The sequence below is a fragment of the Cetorhinus maximus genome, chromosome 4 (assembly GCF_964194155.1).
Source record: "Cetorhinus maximus chromosome 4, sCetMax3.hap1.1, whole genome shotgun sequence".
NCBI classification, from domain to species: domain Eukaryota; kingdom Metazoa; phylum Chordata; class Chondrichthyes; order Lamniformes; family Cetorhinidae; genus Cetorhinus; species Cetorhinus maximus.
Genome location: NC_135882.1, coordinates 50068695 through 50087870, shown reverse-complemented (window position 1 = coordinate 50087870; position 19176 = coordinate 50068695). Strand labels below are relative to the sequence as shown.

At 43.9% G+C, this 19176-nt stretch overlaps 1 protein-coding gene across 1 annotated transcript in view; it reads left to right on the top strand.

Moving 5' to 3' along the window:
* reck (reversion-inducing-cysteine-rich protein with kazal motifs) overlaps positions 1-19176 on the top strand; it is a 170180-nt gene that overhangs the window by 95170 nt on the left and 55834 nt on the right. The window contains exon 10 of the mRNA XM_078539778.1: positions 2546-2590. Coding sequence (XP_078395904.1) covers positions 2546-2590 — 45 coding nt within the window. The remainder of the gene's footprint in view (positions 1-2545; positions 2591-19176) is intronic.

The window sequence follows — 19176 nt, the reverse complement described above, 5'->3', positions numbered from 1 at the left end:
TAATGCAGAGAAAGCAGCTTCAAATCCTGCTCTGGAAACTTAACTTGAATTCAGTTTAATAAAACTAGAAATTAGAATTTTCTATCAGTAAGAAGTAACCATGAAGCTGCCAGAGTATTATAAAAACCCAACTGGTTTACCAATGTGCCTCAGGGAAGGAAACCTCTGTCCTTACAAGGTTTGGCCTATATCTGATGTCAGTCACACATTAACGGTTGACTCTTAACTACTCTCAAAAGTGGCACAACAAACCACTTTGTTGTATTCCAACCTTGTCATGGAAATTAAGGATGGACAATAAATGCTGGATATGCCGATGTTATCTACGTTCCAAGTATTAGAAAAAAACTCCATGTTTTTAATAAAAACAGAAAATACTAGAAATTTTCAGGTTAGGGAGCATCCTGTGGGAAGAGAAACAGAGTTAATGTTTCAGGTCATTGATCCTTCGTCAGAAGTCTCTCCCTGTTTTCCCATTCTCCTGGTCCATGTCATCAGGTGGTTAACCAGCACCAGCCAAGAAGTCTCCATTTGCACCAGCCAAAATAGGTCCCACAAGATGTATTCCATATCCTAAAGACCATTGCACTTTGTTTTGTCATCTCAAGTGGCACAAAAGTGAACTCAAGATTTTGATCCCCTTTATGGGCCTTCCCTCAGAGCTTAGGTACCCAGTCAGGGACTCATAATACGGAGATGACTTCCGTTGACATGAAGGAACCCATGACACTCTTTACCATGCTGTAGTTCTGGGTCTCCTCTGAGCTCCTCAGGTCAGCACTCTAGTCATGCACATGAATTTGTCAAAGATGTATCAGTACTTTGCGTTAATGCACTTGCTTTCGCTTAATTTGCTAGTTGAGAACTTGCAAATCAGTGTAGACTCATTGCCTGCACCATTGAAACCTTAGTGTGCCCTGCTTTGTTGACTGCACCATAGAAGTGGCTCTGCTACTGGCAGGCAGAACAAGAGAAGGATAGTGTTGTAGGCTGACAAACTTTGTGACTTCAGCGAGAGTGGCTAGGATTCAACTGACACAGCTTGAATTCTGTACATCCAATACCAAACTTCCTCAGTATCTCAAGCATCCCATCCTACCACCTTAGAATTTTTCATACCTCTTCTGTTTGGATTGCTGGCATGATGTGAACTGATATGTGTAATTAATGAGGATTAGGTTGTGTTCTTTCTTGATCTGTGGTAAATCCTGTTGATCATCAAGTAGCTGCTTTTCCATGTTGTCGAGACATGTGAAAATACTGCCATGGAGATGAAATGTAATTATCCTGACATATTGTTCAGATGGGCTACTTGTAGATATATCTCCCAGAAGAGGTCAGTGCAAATCTGCACTGCTTACCATCAAATGCACTGGTTTGACTTCTCACCAGAGACTTCATAACTTTTTGCTATTAAATATCTCTCTACCACCAGTTTGTTCTGTTGATCCAAGACTGATCCCAGGGCGCTTTAAAGTAGCAGCATGCTACTGTGTACATTCCAGACATAGTACAGTGCCTTACGAAGCCTTCCTTTGCCAAATTGGCATTGTTTGTTCAACTTCCACTAGAAGCAGTGGTTTCTTCTGATAACTTTCAGTAAAATATAGTTGAAGTAGAGAAGGCCTTGCAGCTCCACCTTTGAGTAATTTCCTGTAAGCCGCAGAAGGTCTGAGCTACTATCTGAGCCTTTCTTGTTTGGATGATTTCCAGGCTAGTTAGCAACAACTCTTCAGCTTTTGTTGGAGCTTCTAGGCCTCCGTTCCAGGCTAGGACTAGCTGCATGGAATTCTCGCTGTAGAACCCTGTGGACCTGACCCAAACTATCCAGTATTGTCTTTTGCTTCCCAAACATGGTGAAACCTGATGGCCACACAATTTTAATGGCTCGCTCCAAGCAATGCTTGGTAACAGGAGATCACCAGCAAGGAATATCCTTCACATTTAGAGGATGAACACGTGTGACTTTGATTTGTGCTCATTAATGGGTCACTACTGCTCCACCTACCTATTCTTCTTTAAGGCCCTCCTTAAACTCGTCAATGAGCAAATTATTAAATGCCAGTGGAGTGGCAACTTTGGACAGGAATTGGTCAAAAGAAAATGTTGAAATCCATTTTACTTAATTGCACATTATAGTGAGGTTTTGTTTTGGGTGCTGTGTGCATGTAAAAGTGATTGATTGGATTCCAGATAGTAAACTGTGGAAGTTGTTGATTATGAGATTTAAACAAACTAAAACTGTGTTCATGCCATAACACAAAACAAATGACTTATTGTTTTAGACGTAAACTTTATAATCTGTGAAGTTAAGTAGATGCCTGCTTAGCTTAGAGGCATTTTAGCTTTGGACAAACATTTAAATTAATTATCTAATGACAAAAGACTAGTTTTTATATGCAGTAGCATCTATCATGAACATGGGACATCTTAAAGCACCAATATGCGCATGATGCTATGTTTGAATATTTTTCACAAGTTATTAGTTTATATTTTCTGTGGTGTATATTTTTTGTTATCATATGCTCTGTTTGTTTTATTTTAGGCTTCTTCAAAGAATGACCTTAAGAGCTGCAGGAAGGAATTTGAGGTCTGTATAATGAAGTAACCAATAAAATAATGCAATGCTATTTAAAGTTAACTGTTACTGTGTAGCTTTCCCAAAGCTTAGGAAACCTGAGAGTCAAGGGGATGGGAGCTGCCAGCTTAAGTGTTTTTTACAACACTTTCTGTGGGCCAAGTGGGGACTGGTGTAGTCCCTATGGCCTCTCAAGGAAGCCTTTAGCCCCCCTGCTTGCTCTCACTCTCCATACACCACTACCCCTAGCCCTAATCTCTCACTCACTCCCTCCTGATTGCCAGGAGTTGTTCCCAATGGCTTTCCTGCATGACAGCTGGCTGGCCGGCCTGTCAATGTGGCTGGTTATTAGGTAGAAATAGTGGTTCTATGTTAAGTTTAGCAGGACCTCTCTGTTCATGGTCTTGCTATGTTTTTCCCGCACCACCATGTTTCCCCACGCCTCCCCCACCTCTATATTGGTGCATATGCTTCAATGATGGCCCAATTTTTTGACCCATATATAATGCTTTACATTTATATGGTGCAAAATGCGATGGTTTTTTCTGCCCCATTGCAGAACCAGTCTAAATTATTTCAAAAATCCTTTTCTGTTTCTTGTGTCTCCCCACTGCGCTTACTCTTTTTCAGTAAATTTAACCAGCTAAAGTTTGGTTGTGGTATCAAATTATTTATGTACAATGCAAAGCACAGAATCCAAGTAGTAATCTTTTATTACACTGCTCAGCACTTCTCTTGCCCCTCCCATTCCTCCTAAGTGTTTCTGGAATACTTAGCTTTCTTTTTAATCTATTTCCTGCCCAGTTTTGTTTTCTACTTTGGATTCCTGCAGCTTTTAGCTCCTTGAAGTCATTGATGTGGAACTTTGTCAAAAGCTTTCTGAAAGCCCTAATGAACTTCGTCATAGGGAGTGCCATTTCCTATTTTTATCTGCTTTTTTGAAACAATAAACATGTTGGTTGGACAATTCCACCCCTCCTAATTCCAAGCTGGCTATATTATTCCATTTTTTTTTACATGTTACTGATGTTTAGCTAATGAGTAACTGGTTATTTGTCACCATTTGAAATGTAGGTACATGAAGCCCACTGCAGGAAATTTCTTTGAATTTCTTATTCGGACAATTCTGTTGCCTATTCAGTAAATGTAGGCTACTACAGCATGCAGGATTGAAGGGCAGTTCATAGAGGCTACAAGTATATATTTAAGTGAACTGAAAAGTGCAACAAAGTAAAATACAATATGAATGAAATATTTAACAACTAAAGTGTAACAGTTGCACAATTATCATTTTGTGGACCATTGTTACAACTTGTTCAGAAGACGGAGGTTGGTATGCATGCATTCATGTAATCCCTTATTTCTTTGAAATAAATACGGATCTGTGATACCATGAGAGCAGGTTCATTTGCCTCACCTCCAACTGCAGTGATCGCTGAGCTTTGTTGTGAATTTGACCATTTTAAGCTTTACATAATGTCAAATAAACCTGGGGAAATACTGTTTGTGTTGTCTACATGTATATTAAGTGCATGCCAACAGTGATACTTTTATTCAGTAATCTATTAATTGCCCCTTTTTAATCTATAGACACCTATATGCTAAACCTATATAAAACATTAGCTACACTTCCGAATTGCTCAATTCTGGGCACCACATTTTGAGAAGGATGTCAAAGCTTTGGCGAGGGTGAAAAAGAGAGTTCCTAGAATGGTACCACACAGATGAGGGACTTCAGTTACCTGGAGAGACTGGAGAAGCTTGGCTTGTCCTCCTTAAATAATAGAAGATTTGATAATAGTGTTGAAAATCATGAAAGGTTTGGTAAAGTATATCTAGAGAAACAGTTTAGAGGGCAGAAGTGTTGGTAACCAGGGGACACAGATTTGAGGTGATTGGCAAAAGAAGCAGAGGTGACATGAAGAAAACTTTTTTTTACACCATCAGTTGTTGTAATCTTGGAAGAGCTGCCTGAAAGGGTGCTGGAAGCAGTTTCAACAGTAATATTCAAAAGAATTGGATACATAATTGAAGAAAAAAGGTTTACAGGGCTCTGGAAAGAGCAAGGGGCAGGATTAATTGGATAGCTCTACAAAGGAGCAGGCAAAGGCTCAGTGGACCAAATAGCTTCCTTTTGTGATGTATGATTGTACAAAACAAAGGTGCGGACAGTGAGCAGTGTACTGTTTCTGTGTATTTTTAACTTGACTGATTCTCTAAAACAGAAAAAAACTTCAATGTAATGGAATGGATTGCATTTTTGTTTTGATTCTGATGATGAATCCTTCAATGAACTGTACTGTACCAAGTCATTTTCATCTTGAAGAACCTTACCAGTGCTCATTGGTCAAGATTTGGCTACATTAGAATCAACATCCTCTTTCATCCCCTTCAGTATCCCTGAATTTATGAAGTCTGGCCCAGGAGAATTGTTAGATTGGCAGAGCGAGTTAATAACTTAAAATTGAGTTCAGAATCCGAGAAAATACTAGGAGTATTTCAGAAATTGGAAGAAAAAGTACACAGGCTCTCTGTTTTGAGATGACTTGGATCTTCAACAAATCATGTTATCCAGATATAATTTCTCCTAACAATATTTGAAAGCACGGCTAATGAGCTATACTAATAGTTGATCCATAATACTTGGTGGCCTGTCAATCTCTAGGAAAAGGAAATGTTTTGTTACACATTCCTATTATTCACTGGCTCATGGAAGAAAAGATGACTCATTTTAGCCATTGGTTCACCAAGGAGAATGATATCTGTTGATATTGTGGTGTCTGCAATTGTGGGAAATATGAAGGTTTTGCAGAATATTGTTTTAACGTTTCCCCAGCTGGATAAAGGTTTAATTGTCTGAGCACATTTCACTACTTTGTTACAGGCTTTCAATATAAAGTGCACAGTATGTTTTATGCTTCTATTCCTGTGTTTGATGTTAGAAGATCTGTTCATCATTAAAATTGTTCCTTTTTCTGCAACGTTTGTGATTTGTACATTGGTCTTGTGGTTGACATTTAAACATTGCTGTTATGGTACAGCAGATGGTAAATGCTGAGCTGTTCAAAACCCAGAAGGAAACTTGAAACAACTGCCACAACTATTTTACAATTTGTATTTATTTCGAGATGCGTGCCTTGAATTCAGTAGTAATACGACCACTGAGCCTTATAGGTGTCTTACAAAACTAAATTAAACCTTTATTAATAAAAAAAGATTTTAAACGCAAGTTTACAAATTGCTACTATGATAACTCCTAGCTCCCCTAGTTAATCTAACTCCCAGTTACACCCCCGTTAAGGCAATAGTAAAACACACAGATCTTAAAAGCCCCAGGCAAAGCAGCACGATACCCTGAACAATTGAATTCAAAGTGAGTTTTCCTCACTTCAGTTCATGTAGACAGCAATTGTCATCACATCATAGTTTGCCACCATTGCTTCTGGCAATGAAGTAAAAACCTCATGTGCTCCACCCACTAGCCTGGTTTGTAACAACAAAGTCCAGTTTTTCTGTGGCCATTTCATCTCTTTAGCTATCTTCTCAAATGAAATAAAGAATGCTTCAACATCTCTTTCCTCAAACTTTGGTAGAGCTTGTACAAATTTAAACATCTCTCTACTGGGTTCTGATCTTCCACCCCTTCTGATGCCTTTTTTAACTGCTAGCATTTTAAGCTGGAATTCTCTGCCTCTCTCTTTTTCTCTTACCTGCCTGTCTAACCTCGCCATTTCTCACTCCCTTTGAAATGCCTTTTCTCTTTTTTTTTGCTGCCTGTAGCTCAAATTTTTTCATTTCCAACTGAATTTGAGCCCGTTCCAATGAACCACCCCTTGGAGAACTCAGACTCTCAGGTATTCCTTCCAATTTCGAATGCTGTGCTATACCTTCAATTATGTCTGATTTTCTTACCCCTGCAGGTAACCCTAATTGTAATTTATTTGCCAGTTCCATTAACTTAGCTTTACTTGCCTTTTGTAAACCAACCAAAGTTATAACTTCAACCCCCAAAGAAGTCTTAGCAACTGCCAAAGTCATATTGCAGTCTCACTACTTAAAAAAAAAGCCACATCACCTGCTGAATTCAAAGTGCTTCTCATACTTGTGCTTAAGATTCACCAACTCCAAACCAATGCAGTAATTTCAAATGTATGCCGCAAAGAGCCTCCAATTTTGTTATGGCACAGCGGATGGTAAGTGCCAAGCTGTTCAAATCCCAGAGAGAAACTTGAAACAACTGCCATAATTATTTTACAATTTGTCTTTTTATTTCGAGATGCGTGGCTTGAATTTAGTAGTAATAAGACCACCGAGTCTTACAGGTTTCTTACTAAATTAATTTAAATCTTTATTAATAAAAAATTGATTTTAAGCACATACATAGGTTTGCAAATTACTACTATGATAACTCCTAGCTCCCCTAGTTAATCTAACTCCCAGTTATATCTCCATTAAGGCAACAGTAAAACACATACATTTTAAAAGCCCCAGGCAAAGCAACATGATACCCTGAACAGTCAAATTCAAAGTTCATGTAGACAGTAATTTGAGGCTTAGAGGCTAGAGGCTTTTCACACTTTTTAGATCTTAGAATTCCTTCCTCTTACACATAACCTCATCTCCTTTATAATGTAAAACCCCTTGTCCCAATATGTATTTTTAACTCTACTTTCCTAATAAAAGCCTTTCATAGAACCAATTTTATCAGTAAACTTTGGGAAAAAATAAACAGACTGTTTGGCTTCTTCTGGCCAAGCGTTACACTTTTCACCACCTTTTTGAAATTCAAATTACTCTGGTTTATCTAAAAATGCAAAATCTCCCTTTACACCTCACTTTCTAAAACTTCAGCCATGTTTACCTATTTAACGTTTCAAACCTAGCTTCTCTTCTGATACTTCAAAGCCTTTATACCAGCTCCCTTTAATTCAGTTAAGCCTCTCAAACACACACACACACATACAATTCCTTCCTTACAATAAATTCCAATAACATTATGAAAATTGTTATATTTTCCTAACACTACAATGACTAATGCATCTTGGCCAGAGGGCCATGCTGTTTCTTGGTTACTGTGCTGCCAAAGACTGTCTCCACATAATTGGTGCATAGAGTGGCAAATGAGACAGATGGTCGTCTTTTGTTTGCAGCATTCAAAAGTTTGTTCATTCTGATCAGTAAAGCTACTCATTATACACTGTGGTTCTCAAAAAATTGGAGCAGCCAATCCCATCTTACATCTCAAGATGTGGCCCAATTCCTCGAAGGAAAGGCTCAAGTTAACAACACTACCTTAAATCATTAATGAGGTGTAATTATGTGATTGAATGGCATCAGTAGCACCCAGGAATCACCATCCAATCTTGTTACTCTAGGCACTTTTAAGTCAACTTTCTGCTTGTAGCTACCAGTGCAAGGAGTTCAGCTGCAGTCTGTCATCTAATATTCAAATAGCTCACCCTCATAAACACCACTGAGATTAGTCACAGATTACCATTGTTTCTACACAACAACAGAGAACAAGTCAATATGGAGGTTAGATATAGTATATCTTTAAGATGAATGTTTTCTTCCTGGAGCTTCCTCTGAAAATAAGACGGAAGGACTGAACTTGATCCTAGTATCAAGTTACTGAATTCAGAAATGCATTGAATACAGTTTGTCTGATTTTACTATCCCCCAAAAGAAACGTATGTCAGTTGTTAAGGTTGGATTCCACACCTAGATCAAGTGAACTTTGACTGGAGAAGAGTTAATTGTTGGACATCCTGTTTGCCTTCTGCAAACCATTCATGGGGCGGAATTTTCCGAGCCTGCTGGTGGCGGGTGCGGAAAATATTGCAGGATCCACTTCACGATGACGTGAAAGCAGGCCGCAATCTTCCGCTCAGCCCGCTAACAGCAGGCCGCGTTTCCCACCATCGGTTGCAGGGAGCTAATTGTAATACATTAGCATATAATTAAAAGGCCATCTCGCCAGGCTCTTGGAACCCCGCTGTATCGTCTGTCTACATCGGCGGGAAAGCACGTCAACGTGCACTTGGCAGCCTTCACTTTGGCGGAACTGAATTGAGTGAACAGCAGCATTCTCCACAGCTCGTCTGTTGTTTACAGGCCTCAGGGCCGCGGGGGGTTGGGGGAAACTGATGCCCAGCCTCTGAGGCGACTGCTGATGGGTGGGGGGTGTCTGGGGGCAAGTGCTGGCCAGCTTCTGAGGCAGCTGCTGGGGGGAGGGGGGCGCGGTGTCTGAGGGCAACTGCTGGCCAGCCTTGGAGTCGACCGATGCGGGGACGTCTGGGGACAAGTGCTGGCCAGCCTCGGAGGAGACTGCTGAGTTGGGGGGGGCCAACTGCTGCCCTGGCGCTGCATCCCACGCATGGGCAATTGAGGTGGGAGGCAGGTAAGCGAGGCAAATGGCCACGTATTAGGGACACCTGTATAAACTGACCATGCCTCTGCAACTGAGTCAGATCAGGCGCAGCCACAGTGATATGATTGGTGTCAGGCTCCTAGCCTGCCCACCCATGCAAGCAATGCAGAGGCACCAAAGGGCCACCAAGCACTCCTTACCTTACCCCCTGTTCCCCTACCCCACTGGCACAGACTTCGAGTCTGCCACCACTTTATTGGACCGCCTAGAAGTTGGACTGCACAAGTTGTACAATCCCCTCGCCAACGCTGGCCATGTAGCAGTCACTGCTGGAGGCGCACACAGACCCTTGCAACTTCAGCATCCTGGTTTGGACCAGTGCCCCCCATGTCGCAGGTTGACAGGGCAGCCATGCAGCGCGCTCATCTCTGGCCATCCGAGGGGTGACCAGCACTCTCTGGGAAGCATTAAGGAGCAGTCATACAGGGCCAGGAAAGGTGCTAAGTACAGCCATGATAACCACATCTCTTTTTCATGCTGCAGGAGGACCACGTCAGCATCATGGACCCTGGTGACCTAGCTGTATGCCTGATGGCCTACAGAGAGTGTAGAAGACAGAGGAGAGAGTGACTGAGGCACCTGGCTGCGCAAAGGCAGGTGCAGCAACCTCATGAAGAAGGGGCAGCAGGGGCTCCCACACACGCTGCCCAGGAGCGACAGTGAGCCGTGGCTGGTGGGCGCCCTAGCAACACCCAGGATCTATAGACACCGCCTGCCATTCCTGCAGATGACTGAGAACCAGCGTCGCTGACGACTGTGCATGTCTAGGGACCTGGTGGCTCACATCTGCCACTTACTGCAGGACTTGATGCCAAGGGGACATGGAGGGCATGTACTGCCAGTGGCTGTGGAAGTGACCGTGGCGCTCAATTTGAATGCCATTGACTCCTTTCAGGGTTCCACACGTGACCTCTGTGGGATTTCACAATGCGGCACCCACAAATGCATCCATGAGGTCAAGGATGCCATCTTCTCCATGGCACACAGCTTTGTGCATTTCGCCCAGGGCCAGGGCAGCCAGGATGCAAGTGGCATTGGATTCGCCCTGATCTTGGGATTCCCACAGGTGCGATTGACACACTCATGTGGTGCTCAGGTCTCCATCACTACACTCGGTGGACTTCATCAACCGCAAGGGCTTCCACTCATTGAACATGCAGCTGGTATGCGACCACCAGAAATGCATCCTGCAAGTATGTACATGGTTTCCAGGAGTGTGCATGATTCCTACATCCTGAGTCACTCGTAAATCCCTGCAGTCCTCCAGGGTCCACAGAGGCTGCAGGGTTGGCTCCTCGGGGACAAGGGCTATCTGCAGAGGCCATGACAGATGACATCCATGTGACGGCCTCAGACTGCAGCAGAGCGACGCTATAATGAGGTTCATGCAGCAGCTCGCAACTTGGTGGAGCAGACCATCGGGATGCTGAAGATGTGGTTCCGGTGCCTTGTCCGGTCTGGTGGAGTCCTGCAATAAAGTCCACAGAGGGTGTCACACATGGTTGTCACCTGCTGCGCCCTTTACAACCTGCTGCTGCAATGGGGTGAGGATCTGGTTGAGGAGGATATGGAGGAGCTGCATGTCTTCTCCGATGAGGAGGACGCTGACCGGGATGAGGGTGAGGGGGCCCTCGAATGGTGAGGACGACAGGGATGAGGCTCTCGCACTGGCTAGACAAGGCAGACGCACTCGGGAGGCCCTCATAGCTGTCAGATTTGTGGAGGGTGATGACAACATGCAGTGAGGTGTCCCCGTAGATCCTCACATCGCTGTTATGAATGTTTGGCTCCAGTCTGGCTTATCCCAGCGCCAATAGCCTCAGAGAATGCTCCTGTCATGGAGATGCAGTGTAGGCCTTAATAGTTGCTCGATCGCAGGAGGATGATGACAACGTGCAGTGAGGACTTTCCATAGATCTTCACATAGTCTCTGAGAATGTCTGACTCCTGTCTGCTTGAGGGCAACTCGCTTGCACTCCATGATCAGGACCATCTCAGAGACGCAGCCATGAAACATTAGATGCACCTGATGCTGTGTCTGCCTTCAGCACCTCAGCCCTTCAGCCCTTCAGGAGCTGGTGCACATCACTGGTCACAGATGCTGGTGTAATGGGGGCCAGCCCCATCTAAAAGGTGCTGAGAGCACACAGAGAGAATGAGAGAACTCTGTGGCACCTGCCCACTGCATTCTGGCAGCAATGACCAGCACTGCCAAGGTGCAGGCATCAGTAATGTTTCCAGGGAGTGTGAGGCTGGACCATCACTGTGGTCTGAAGGTTGCACAGAGCACAGGGAAGAGGCCCTGGACTGAGACACCTGCCTTTTATCTTGTGCAGAAAGGTTTCACACCTGAGTGACAAGAACACTGCTCATCAGAACAAGGAGAAATAGGCAGGGAGACATTCTAGGGAGTTTATTGACAATAATGAACATTATGTACAAGTGACCAACACCTGTGCCCAGGCTGTGCAACTAATTCTTCTTAACTTTCCTAAGCCGCTATGTCTTGGTGCTCCCCGGACATCCACAGTGGAGGTGGAGGCAGCCTGCTGACTGTGACGCCCTGTCTGTGATGACTTTGGCAGGCGTCCTCTGGAGGGCCGAGACTTGGAGGGTCCTGGCCTGCTTTCGGGGTCTGCTGTGTGGCACAGCACCCTCCTTGGCCTGTGAAGCTGGATTTGTTGAGGTCATAGGAAGAGGGGAGCCAGAAAGGGCGGTCACTCCCAGAGTCACCTGGGTTGATGGCCCCAGAGTGTGCACCTGCTGATCTCCCTCACCATGGGTGCCCGAGGGCCCCTGGCTGACTCCGTGAGTGGAAGGGGTAGCTTGAGTGAGATCGAGCTGCCCACCATTCCTTTCTTGTACACACTGTTGCAAGCCAACTATGGCATCGGTGCTGAAGTTAAGCCCGCGCAGGAGTGACGTCCTGGACCAAGGTCTCCACGGCGGCCACCATCCTGCCAGTGTTGACCTCGGTGTATTGTAATGCCGGCGCTATCACCTTGGCCTGAAGACGGGCGGACTCCTCCATCAGGCCTTGCAATCTGTGAAGTGCAGCGGCCAACCTTTCCTGATGTTCCCAAGTTTGCCTTTGCAGCTCGAGCAACTGTGCCATGAATGAATCCAGAGATTCGTCATCTAACTCGGACTCAGCAACGTTCTGGCCTCCAGCAGTCCTCCGAGTGCCGGGGACCTGGGAAGCCCCTGCCTCTGCCTGCTGTCGATCAGACAGTGCAATGTGCTCACTAGATTGTGGCCCCGAGGCTACTCTAAAGCTAGGCCCCACCGAGGTGTGTGTCTCTGCGCTAGTGGAGGGTGTGGGTGAGCGCTGTGACGGGACTTCAGGGAGGGCGCCTTCAGATTCCTCTTCGGAGGTTCTTTGGAGCTTGATTGGAAACTCTGGGCTGTGGACTCCGCCTGCTGCTTCCCAGATGCGCCTGTGAAAGCAAGGGGAGATAATTAGTGCATGGCAGTGGCCTGTGAAACAGGACACATCACTCACCCCATGGTTATCTGATGGATGTTGCACTGCTGGACCCTCACTTGGTAGAGCAGTGCCCACCTCACCGTCAGCACAAGACTGGTCCCGTTCATCGCCGGCCAGCTGGATGGCTCTGTTTTCAATTTCTGAGAGAACTTTAAATTCTGGCATCCCTCTGCTGTCTGCGAACTTTCCCTCCTGTTGTGAGCCAGTTTGTCCTGCATGGATAGAGATGGGGAGAGTGTATCAGGATGCCTGGTGGGCCAGATGATAAGTATGCCTGGCATGTGTGGGTGGTGAGTGTTCCCATGGACAGGATGAGTACAATGACGGCGAGTATGAGAGAGTGAAGGGTGACACCCATTGAACTGGCAGTGAGTGAGGGCCCTGTGGTTGTGTGATGGGTTTGTGAGTGTGTGAGTTGAGAGTGATGAAAAGAGTGACTTACCCTGGCAGCACGGAGGAGATCATTCATCCTTTTGCGACACTGGGTGGCTGTCTTCTTCTGAAGGGCATTGGCGCTGACCACTGCTGCCAATACCTCCCAAGCTGGGCTGGTGACATTGCTACCCATCCTGCGGCCAGAGCAGGGGTAGAGCACACCCCGGGGGGCCTCCACAGCATCCAGCATTTACTAAAGGGACGCGTCGTAGAAGTGGGGGGTGGAGTGGGGGGGCGGGGCGGGGCTGCAGTCTTTTTACCTTTGCTGGCCATGTCTCTCAGGCAGCGGTGGCGAGCTGGTGGCGATGAGCAATTTGCTGGCGGCTCCCTTTTAAAGATGCCAGCCGGCGTGATGCAAGAGTAGGGTGATGGCAAGTGGACAAATGAGAGCCCACCCGCCACGGAAACGGCGTGTTTCACGGGAGTGAATATATAATGAGGTGGGCTCGGTAAGACACGGCGTGAAAACCTGCCATTTTCATTGGCGGGTAGGACTCCATTTTACCCGCCCACTACTGCAATTAGTACAACTCTGGGAAAGTTCAGCTCATGAGCTACACTTACAATATGAAGTGAAACTATTTTGTTCATTGATGCTCTTGTAAACCATCCTTCTGTTTTTGATAACCTGACATATCTTGAACTCGGGTCCATCCATGTTTTATCTCACTGCACTTGGCCTTCCATGACCCTTTACACCAGGTTTGTTAGGTGAGTATCTCTTGTTTCATGAAGGCTACCTGTAAGTTGCATTTCATTCCAGCATCATTTGTACCAACTCATAATCAGCTGCTTCATTAATGACCTTCCCTCCATCATAAGGTCAGAAGTGGGGGTGTTCACTGATGATTGTACGGTGTTCAGTACTATCCGCCTCAACCCGCACTGAAGTAGATAAAAGTAAAATAATGCGGATGCTGGAAATTTGAAGTAAAAACAGAAAATTCTGGAAAAACTCAACAGGCCTGGCAGCATTTGTGGAGAGAGAAACAGAGTTAACATTTCCAGTCCATATGACTCCTCTTTAGAGCTCAAACTGAAGCAGTCTCTGTCAACATTCAGCAAGACCTGGACAACATTCAGGCTTTAGCTGGCAAGCAGCATTGGCACTTGTGTGGCAAGAATGACCATTTCCAAGAAGAAAGCATCTAACCATCTCCCTTTGACAGTCAATGGCATTAACATCACTGAATTCCCCCACCATCAACATCCTGGGGGTTGCCATTGACCAGAAACTGAACTGGACCAGCCATATAAATATGTGGCTACAATAGCAGGTCAGAGACTGGGAATTCTGAGGCGAGTAACTCACCTGCTGAGTCCTCAAAGCCTGTCCACCATCTACAAGGCACAAGTCAGGAGTATGATGGAATACTCTATGTTTACCTGGAGGATTGCAACTCCAATAACACCATCCAAGACAAAGCAACCCATTTATTTGCATTCTTCCACCACCTTAAGCATTCGCTCCCTCCACCACTGGTGCAAAATGGCAGCAGTGTGTACCATATGCAAGGTGCACTACAGCAATTCAGCCAGCATCCTTTGACAGCACATACTCATACACTACGACCAAGAAGGACGAGGGCAGCAAGTTCATAGGAACACCACCACCTCCCAAGCTCCTTTCCAAGCTACACGCCATCCTGACTTAGAACTCTATTGCTTTTCCTTCATTGTCACTGGGTTTAAAATCTGGAACTCCCTTCCTGACAAACACTCTTGGTATACCAACATCAGATGGATTGCAGCAGTTCCAAAAGGCAGCTCACCAACACCTTCACAAGGGCTTTTAGGAATGGACAACAAATTTCCCTTGCCACTGATGCTTGCATCCCATGAAAGAATAAAAAAACTCCAAAAATTGGTGTGTTCCTGTTTCTAATGTCTTAGCACAACAGAACTTTTCGCATGGATAGCTGCACTTTAGTTTGCTGTAATTTCAGTTCACTGGATTGGTGAGATGCAAGCAAGCATTAGCTTTACTTAATTTGTAGCTGTAATTGTGCAATGTTTGGAGTTCACTAGTTTCCTCTAGAAGCTTGTATCCTATTTTCAATTGGGTTTAATTTTATGTAGCCTGTCAGGATTTCAACTTGGAATGCAACTTCCACAATAAGCATTGTTCTTTTATGTATAAACATTCCAAATCCCTCTGTCGGATCCAACCCTTTTTTTGATGGGGGAGTGGGGGTGTGTTTAATATCTTGCCAATTTTCTCCCCTCTCTGACTCTGAAGACATTAATTTCCTGTGGGATATGGCTTCACATATTTTGGCCATGCGAATAAGGTTCAGTGATAGCACCGTCACCACTGAGTCAGAAGGTTGCAAGTTCAAGCCCCATTTCACAGAATCCACTGCATATTCTAAGTTAGCACTTTAATGCAGCGCTGAGGGAGTACTACACTGTTGGAATTGTTGTCTTTCACTTTAGATGTTAAACCAAGGCCCTCAGTCAAATGTAAAAGATCCCATCGCACCTTTCAAAGAAGATATCCTGGCTACCAGTTATCCCTCAGCCAACACCTAAAATAACAGATGGTCTGGTCATTTAATTCATCGCTGTTTGCAGGACCTTGTTTTTGGGGTTGGCTGACACATTTCCTACATTACAACAGTGACTACACTTTTTTAATAAGCACTAATCGGTTGTGAGGTGCTTTGGGATGTACTGAGACCATGAACAGCCCTATATCATTGCAAGTCTTTTTTCAAATGGCCATTGTTGAAGTGTGAGCCTTAATGTTGTGTTGGCAGAATTATTCCACTGTGGCAAATCACAGCTCATTTGAGGCCAGTGTGGATCAGGAACTCTGGCCAATTTTGTCTTCTTTATTTGAGGGCTGCTGAGTCCAATTTTCACACACTTAGCTAACTCAACACGATCAGGAATTGAGCCAGTGACCTTTCTGATCCATATGCCTCACAGGCTCCCCAAAGCCTGTTCTCCATCTACAAAGCACAAGTCAGGAGAGTGGTGGAATACTCTCCACTTTCCGGATAAGTGCAGCTCTAAAAACACTCGAAGTTTGAGTAAAAATCCTGGAACTTCCCTAACAGCACTGTGGGTGTACCTACGCTACAGGGTTTGCAGTGGTTCAAGAAGGCAGCTCACCACCACCTTCTCAAGGGCAATTAGGGATGGGCAATAAATACTGGCCTAGCCAATAATGCCCACACCCCGTAATTGAATTTTAAAAAAACCATCCAGGGCAAAGAAGCCTGCTTGATTGGCACCCCATCCACAAACATCCACTCCATCCACCACCGATGCACAGTGGCTGCAGTGTTTACTATCTGTTTTTATGCTATATAACTCTTCGACTGTATGATAACTCACGACGATCCTTAGACAGCATCTTCCAAATCTATAACTGCTATCATCTAGAAGGCCAAGGGCAGCAAATGCATGGGACCACCACCTGGAAGTTCCCCTCCAAGCCACACACCATCCTGATGTGGGAATATATCGCTTTTCATTCACTGTTGCTGGGCCGAAATCCTGGACCTCCCTCCCTAACAGCACTGTGGGTGTACCTACACCACAGGGACTGCAACGGTTCAAGAAGGCAGCTCAGCGCCACCTTCTCAAGGGCATTAGGGATGGGCAATAAATGCTGGCCTAGCTAGCAATGGCCACGTCTCATGAATGAATAAAAAAAATAAACTTTGAGTCATTAGAAGAATCTGCCACACCCAACAGTTATTTTTAATTTATGGTTTCTTAAATCATTTGACAACTTCTCCAAGAAGGACCTAGTCAACTGGCTATTTGAATGCATTCTTCACTGGAAGGTGCTGCTCTGTTCCTGGAAAAGGTAATTCTGCCTGCTCCAAGGATACCATGTAACCACCTTTAAAACATGTATTCATAACTAATATCCTTAATGCTGCTTCTTGGAGCTGTCTATTCACATTGACTAAGCATTACCATTGGTACTTCACAGCTATGGATGATATTACCTTTGCTCCATCTGTTTTGAAGATTGATGTCTCTCCTTCAAGTCTCAGTTCCTACTAAAGGGCCTCATTTTGAGTAATATTGGGGAAATCTCCAGCTGCTCACAGAGGTCCCCAAAAGAAGAAAAATTGATTACCTATCTTGTAGGTGGTTCTTCACTTGAGGTATTGGACATCCTATACTCATTGTGCTACCATTCATCTAGGCAAATTGGTCCAAAACATGAACAGTTTTTGTGTACTTCATGGGAGTAAGATATCACATGAAGGGATACTGCAGCTGACAACCAGAATTTCTCAGCGAGGTTACCTGTTAACGTAAAAAAGCAAAATACTGTGGCTGCTGGAAATCTGAAATAAAAACAGAAAATTCTGGAACACTCAGCTGTTCAGTGGTGAGAGGGAAAAATGTTAACGTTTCAAGTCAATGACCTTTCATCAGAATGTAGTTTTCCAAGAACATGATGTGGTCCTAGCTCAACTCCAGACTTGCCTAAGGAATGTTCCCTTTGAAGAATAAAACAGAATAACATCTACTTAGAATTATACAGGCTACCCATATTTGTGATCAATTTGAGCATGCCGCTTTTTGAAGTCATGTTTTAACCTTTTAATAACTGTTAATCATGTTTGTTTCTACAGGGTTGCTAGACTTCCTGGTAGGGTGGTAGACTGTTGGTTGTTTAGCATTTTGAACAGACATTTGTAAGATCACTCTTTATACTTAATAGTAATGGAAGAAACTGCTTTTGGTTAACTTGTAGTTGGTGTTCTTTGCCACCGTTCCCTCTCATGCAACGGTATTCAATGGTACGGAAGTTTTACCTACCTTTTGTGCACTTAATGGATCCTGGTGTTTTATTCACACATAGCCGGAGGTATTCACTAAACTGGGAAACTGTTCGTCCTTTTACCAATCATTGTTATCTTGATCTGTCTGTTCAAGATTGGAACTGCTTTTACAATACAATGCTTGAACTGACCTTGATGTCCTGAGGTCACTAAATTGCCTACCATGTTGTTATAATTCATGTAGAGGTCACAAGTGAGGAAGAGTGTTAACATATCAATGTTGGTATAGTTTTCACACAAGCTTTGTATGTGAAGGCTGAATTGTATTCAAAGCTCTCTCTTGCTCTTTGTCCTCTTTCTGACTTAACATACCTTGGGCTTTCTGTGTCCATTTATACACTTGTTCCAACATGATTGCTTCATGGCCACTTCCTTTCCGGAGCTGAGGCCACAACAAACCTCTTGTATGCAAGCTGGGTAGAAAAGTCTGCCTGACGAAGCTTATACTTACCCCTGTGTGGAGATTGAGCTATATCCAAGATGATTAGGAAGACCACATCTGCAGTAGCTAATCTAATTAGTTATATTTCGGTGCGATATTTGCCATTTTGTTGAATCATCCTCCTCTTGACCTTGCTCTGGGGTTTGCTTGTTCCTCAGTTTGAGTTGCTTTTTTATCATCTTGCATTTAGCATAAGCAAAATCAAGGATGAGGAAAGAACATTTAGCCCATCAAAGTGCACACCTCTAGAAACCAAATTCTCCCACCTCAATATCCAAGTGCATTTGAACGATCCTAAGATAGCAGATAGATTTGGTTATTCCTCATAAAGTACCACCTGTTTTCATGCATCCTTTAGATAAATGTGTAATAAATTAACCTCTATTAATGTTTAAATTCTTACTAGTTTTCTTAAATTCATTTGTCATTCTGCAGTCTTGCTTTGATCAGTAAAGAATTGAGGATCACCTCCAAATGTACTCTTTTATAGGGAATAAATAAAGGGAATAATTCCAGCAGGAAAAGTCTTAAAGGGATGATTGTCTAATTCTTAGTTATGTGCAGAGTAACTTGATGAATTAAGAAAACTACAGCTAATGGTAAAAGCATCTTTTTCAACATAAATTTGGTTTAGTTAAAGGTGGAAAATAACTATAGATTGTCAAATTATTTTAAGGATTGGGTTTATCCATTAGCTAGACTCCTAAATACCAAACTAATAGAATACCTACTTTGTTTTCCTCCTCAGTATTTCTTTTTAAGCAGTGATTGCTGATGCCTTTGAGAATGAATGATACGCAAATGAATTTCAGAAGCAAGTAATGAAGCTAAATTAGCATCAGTGAAAAGACATCAACAAAAGGCAGACCTTGTAATTTCAACTGTTATTTTAGCCCCCTCACACTAGTGGACTTGGTATTTACCCCTGTCCAGTATTCTTTAATGGTGTGTTTAAAACAATGTGTAGAAACATATATCTGTGTCATCACT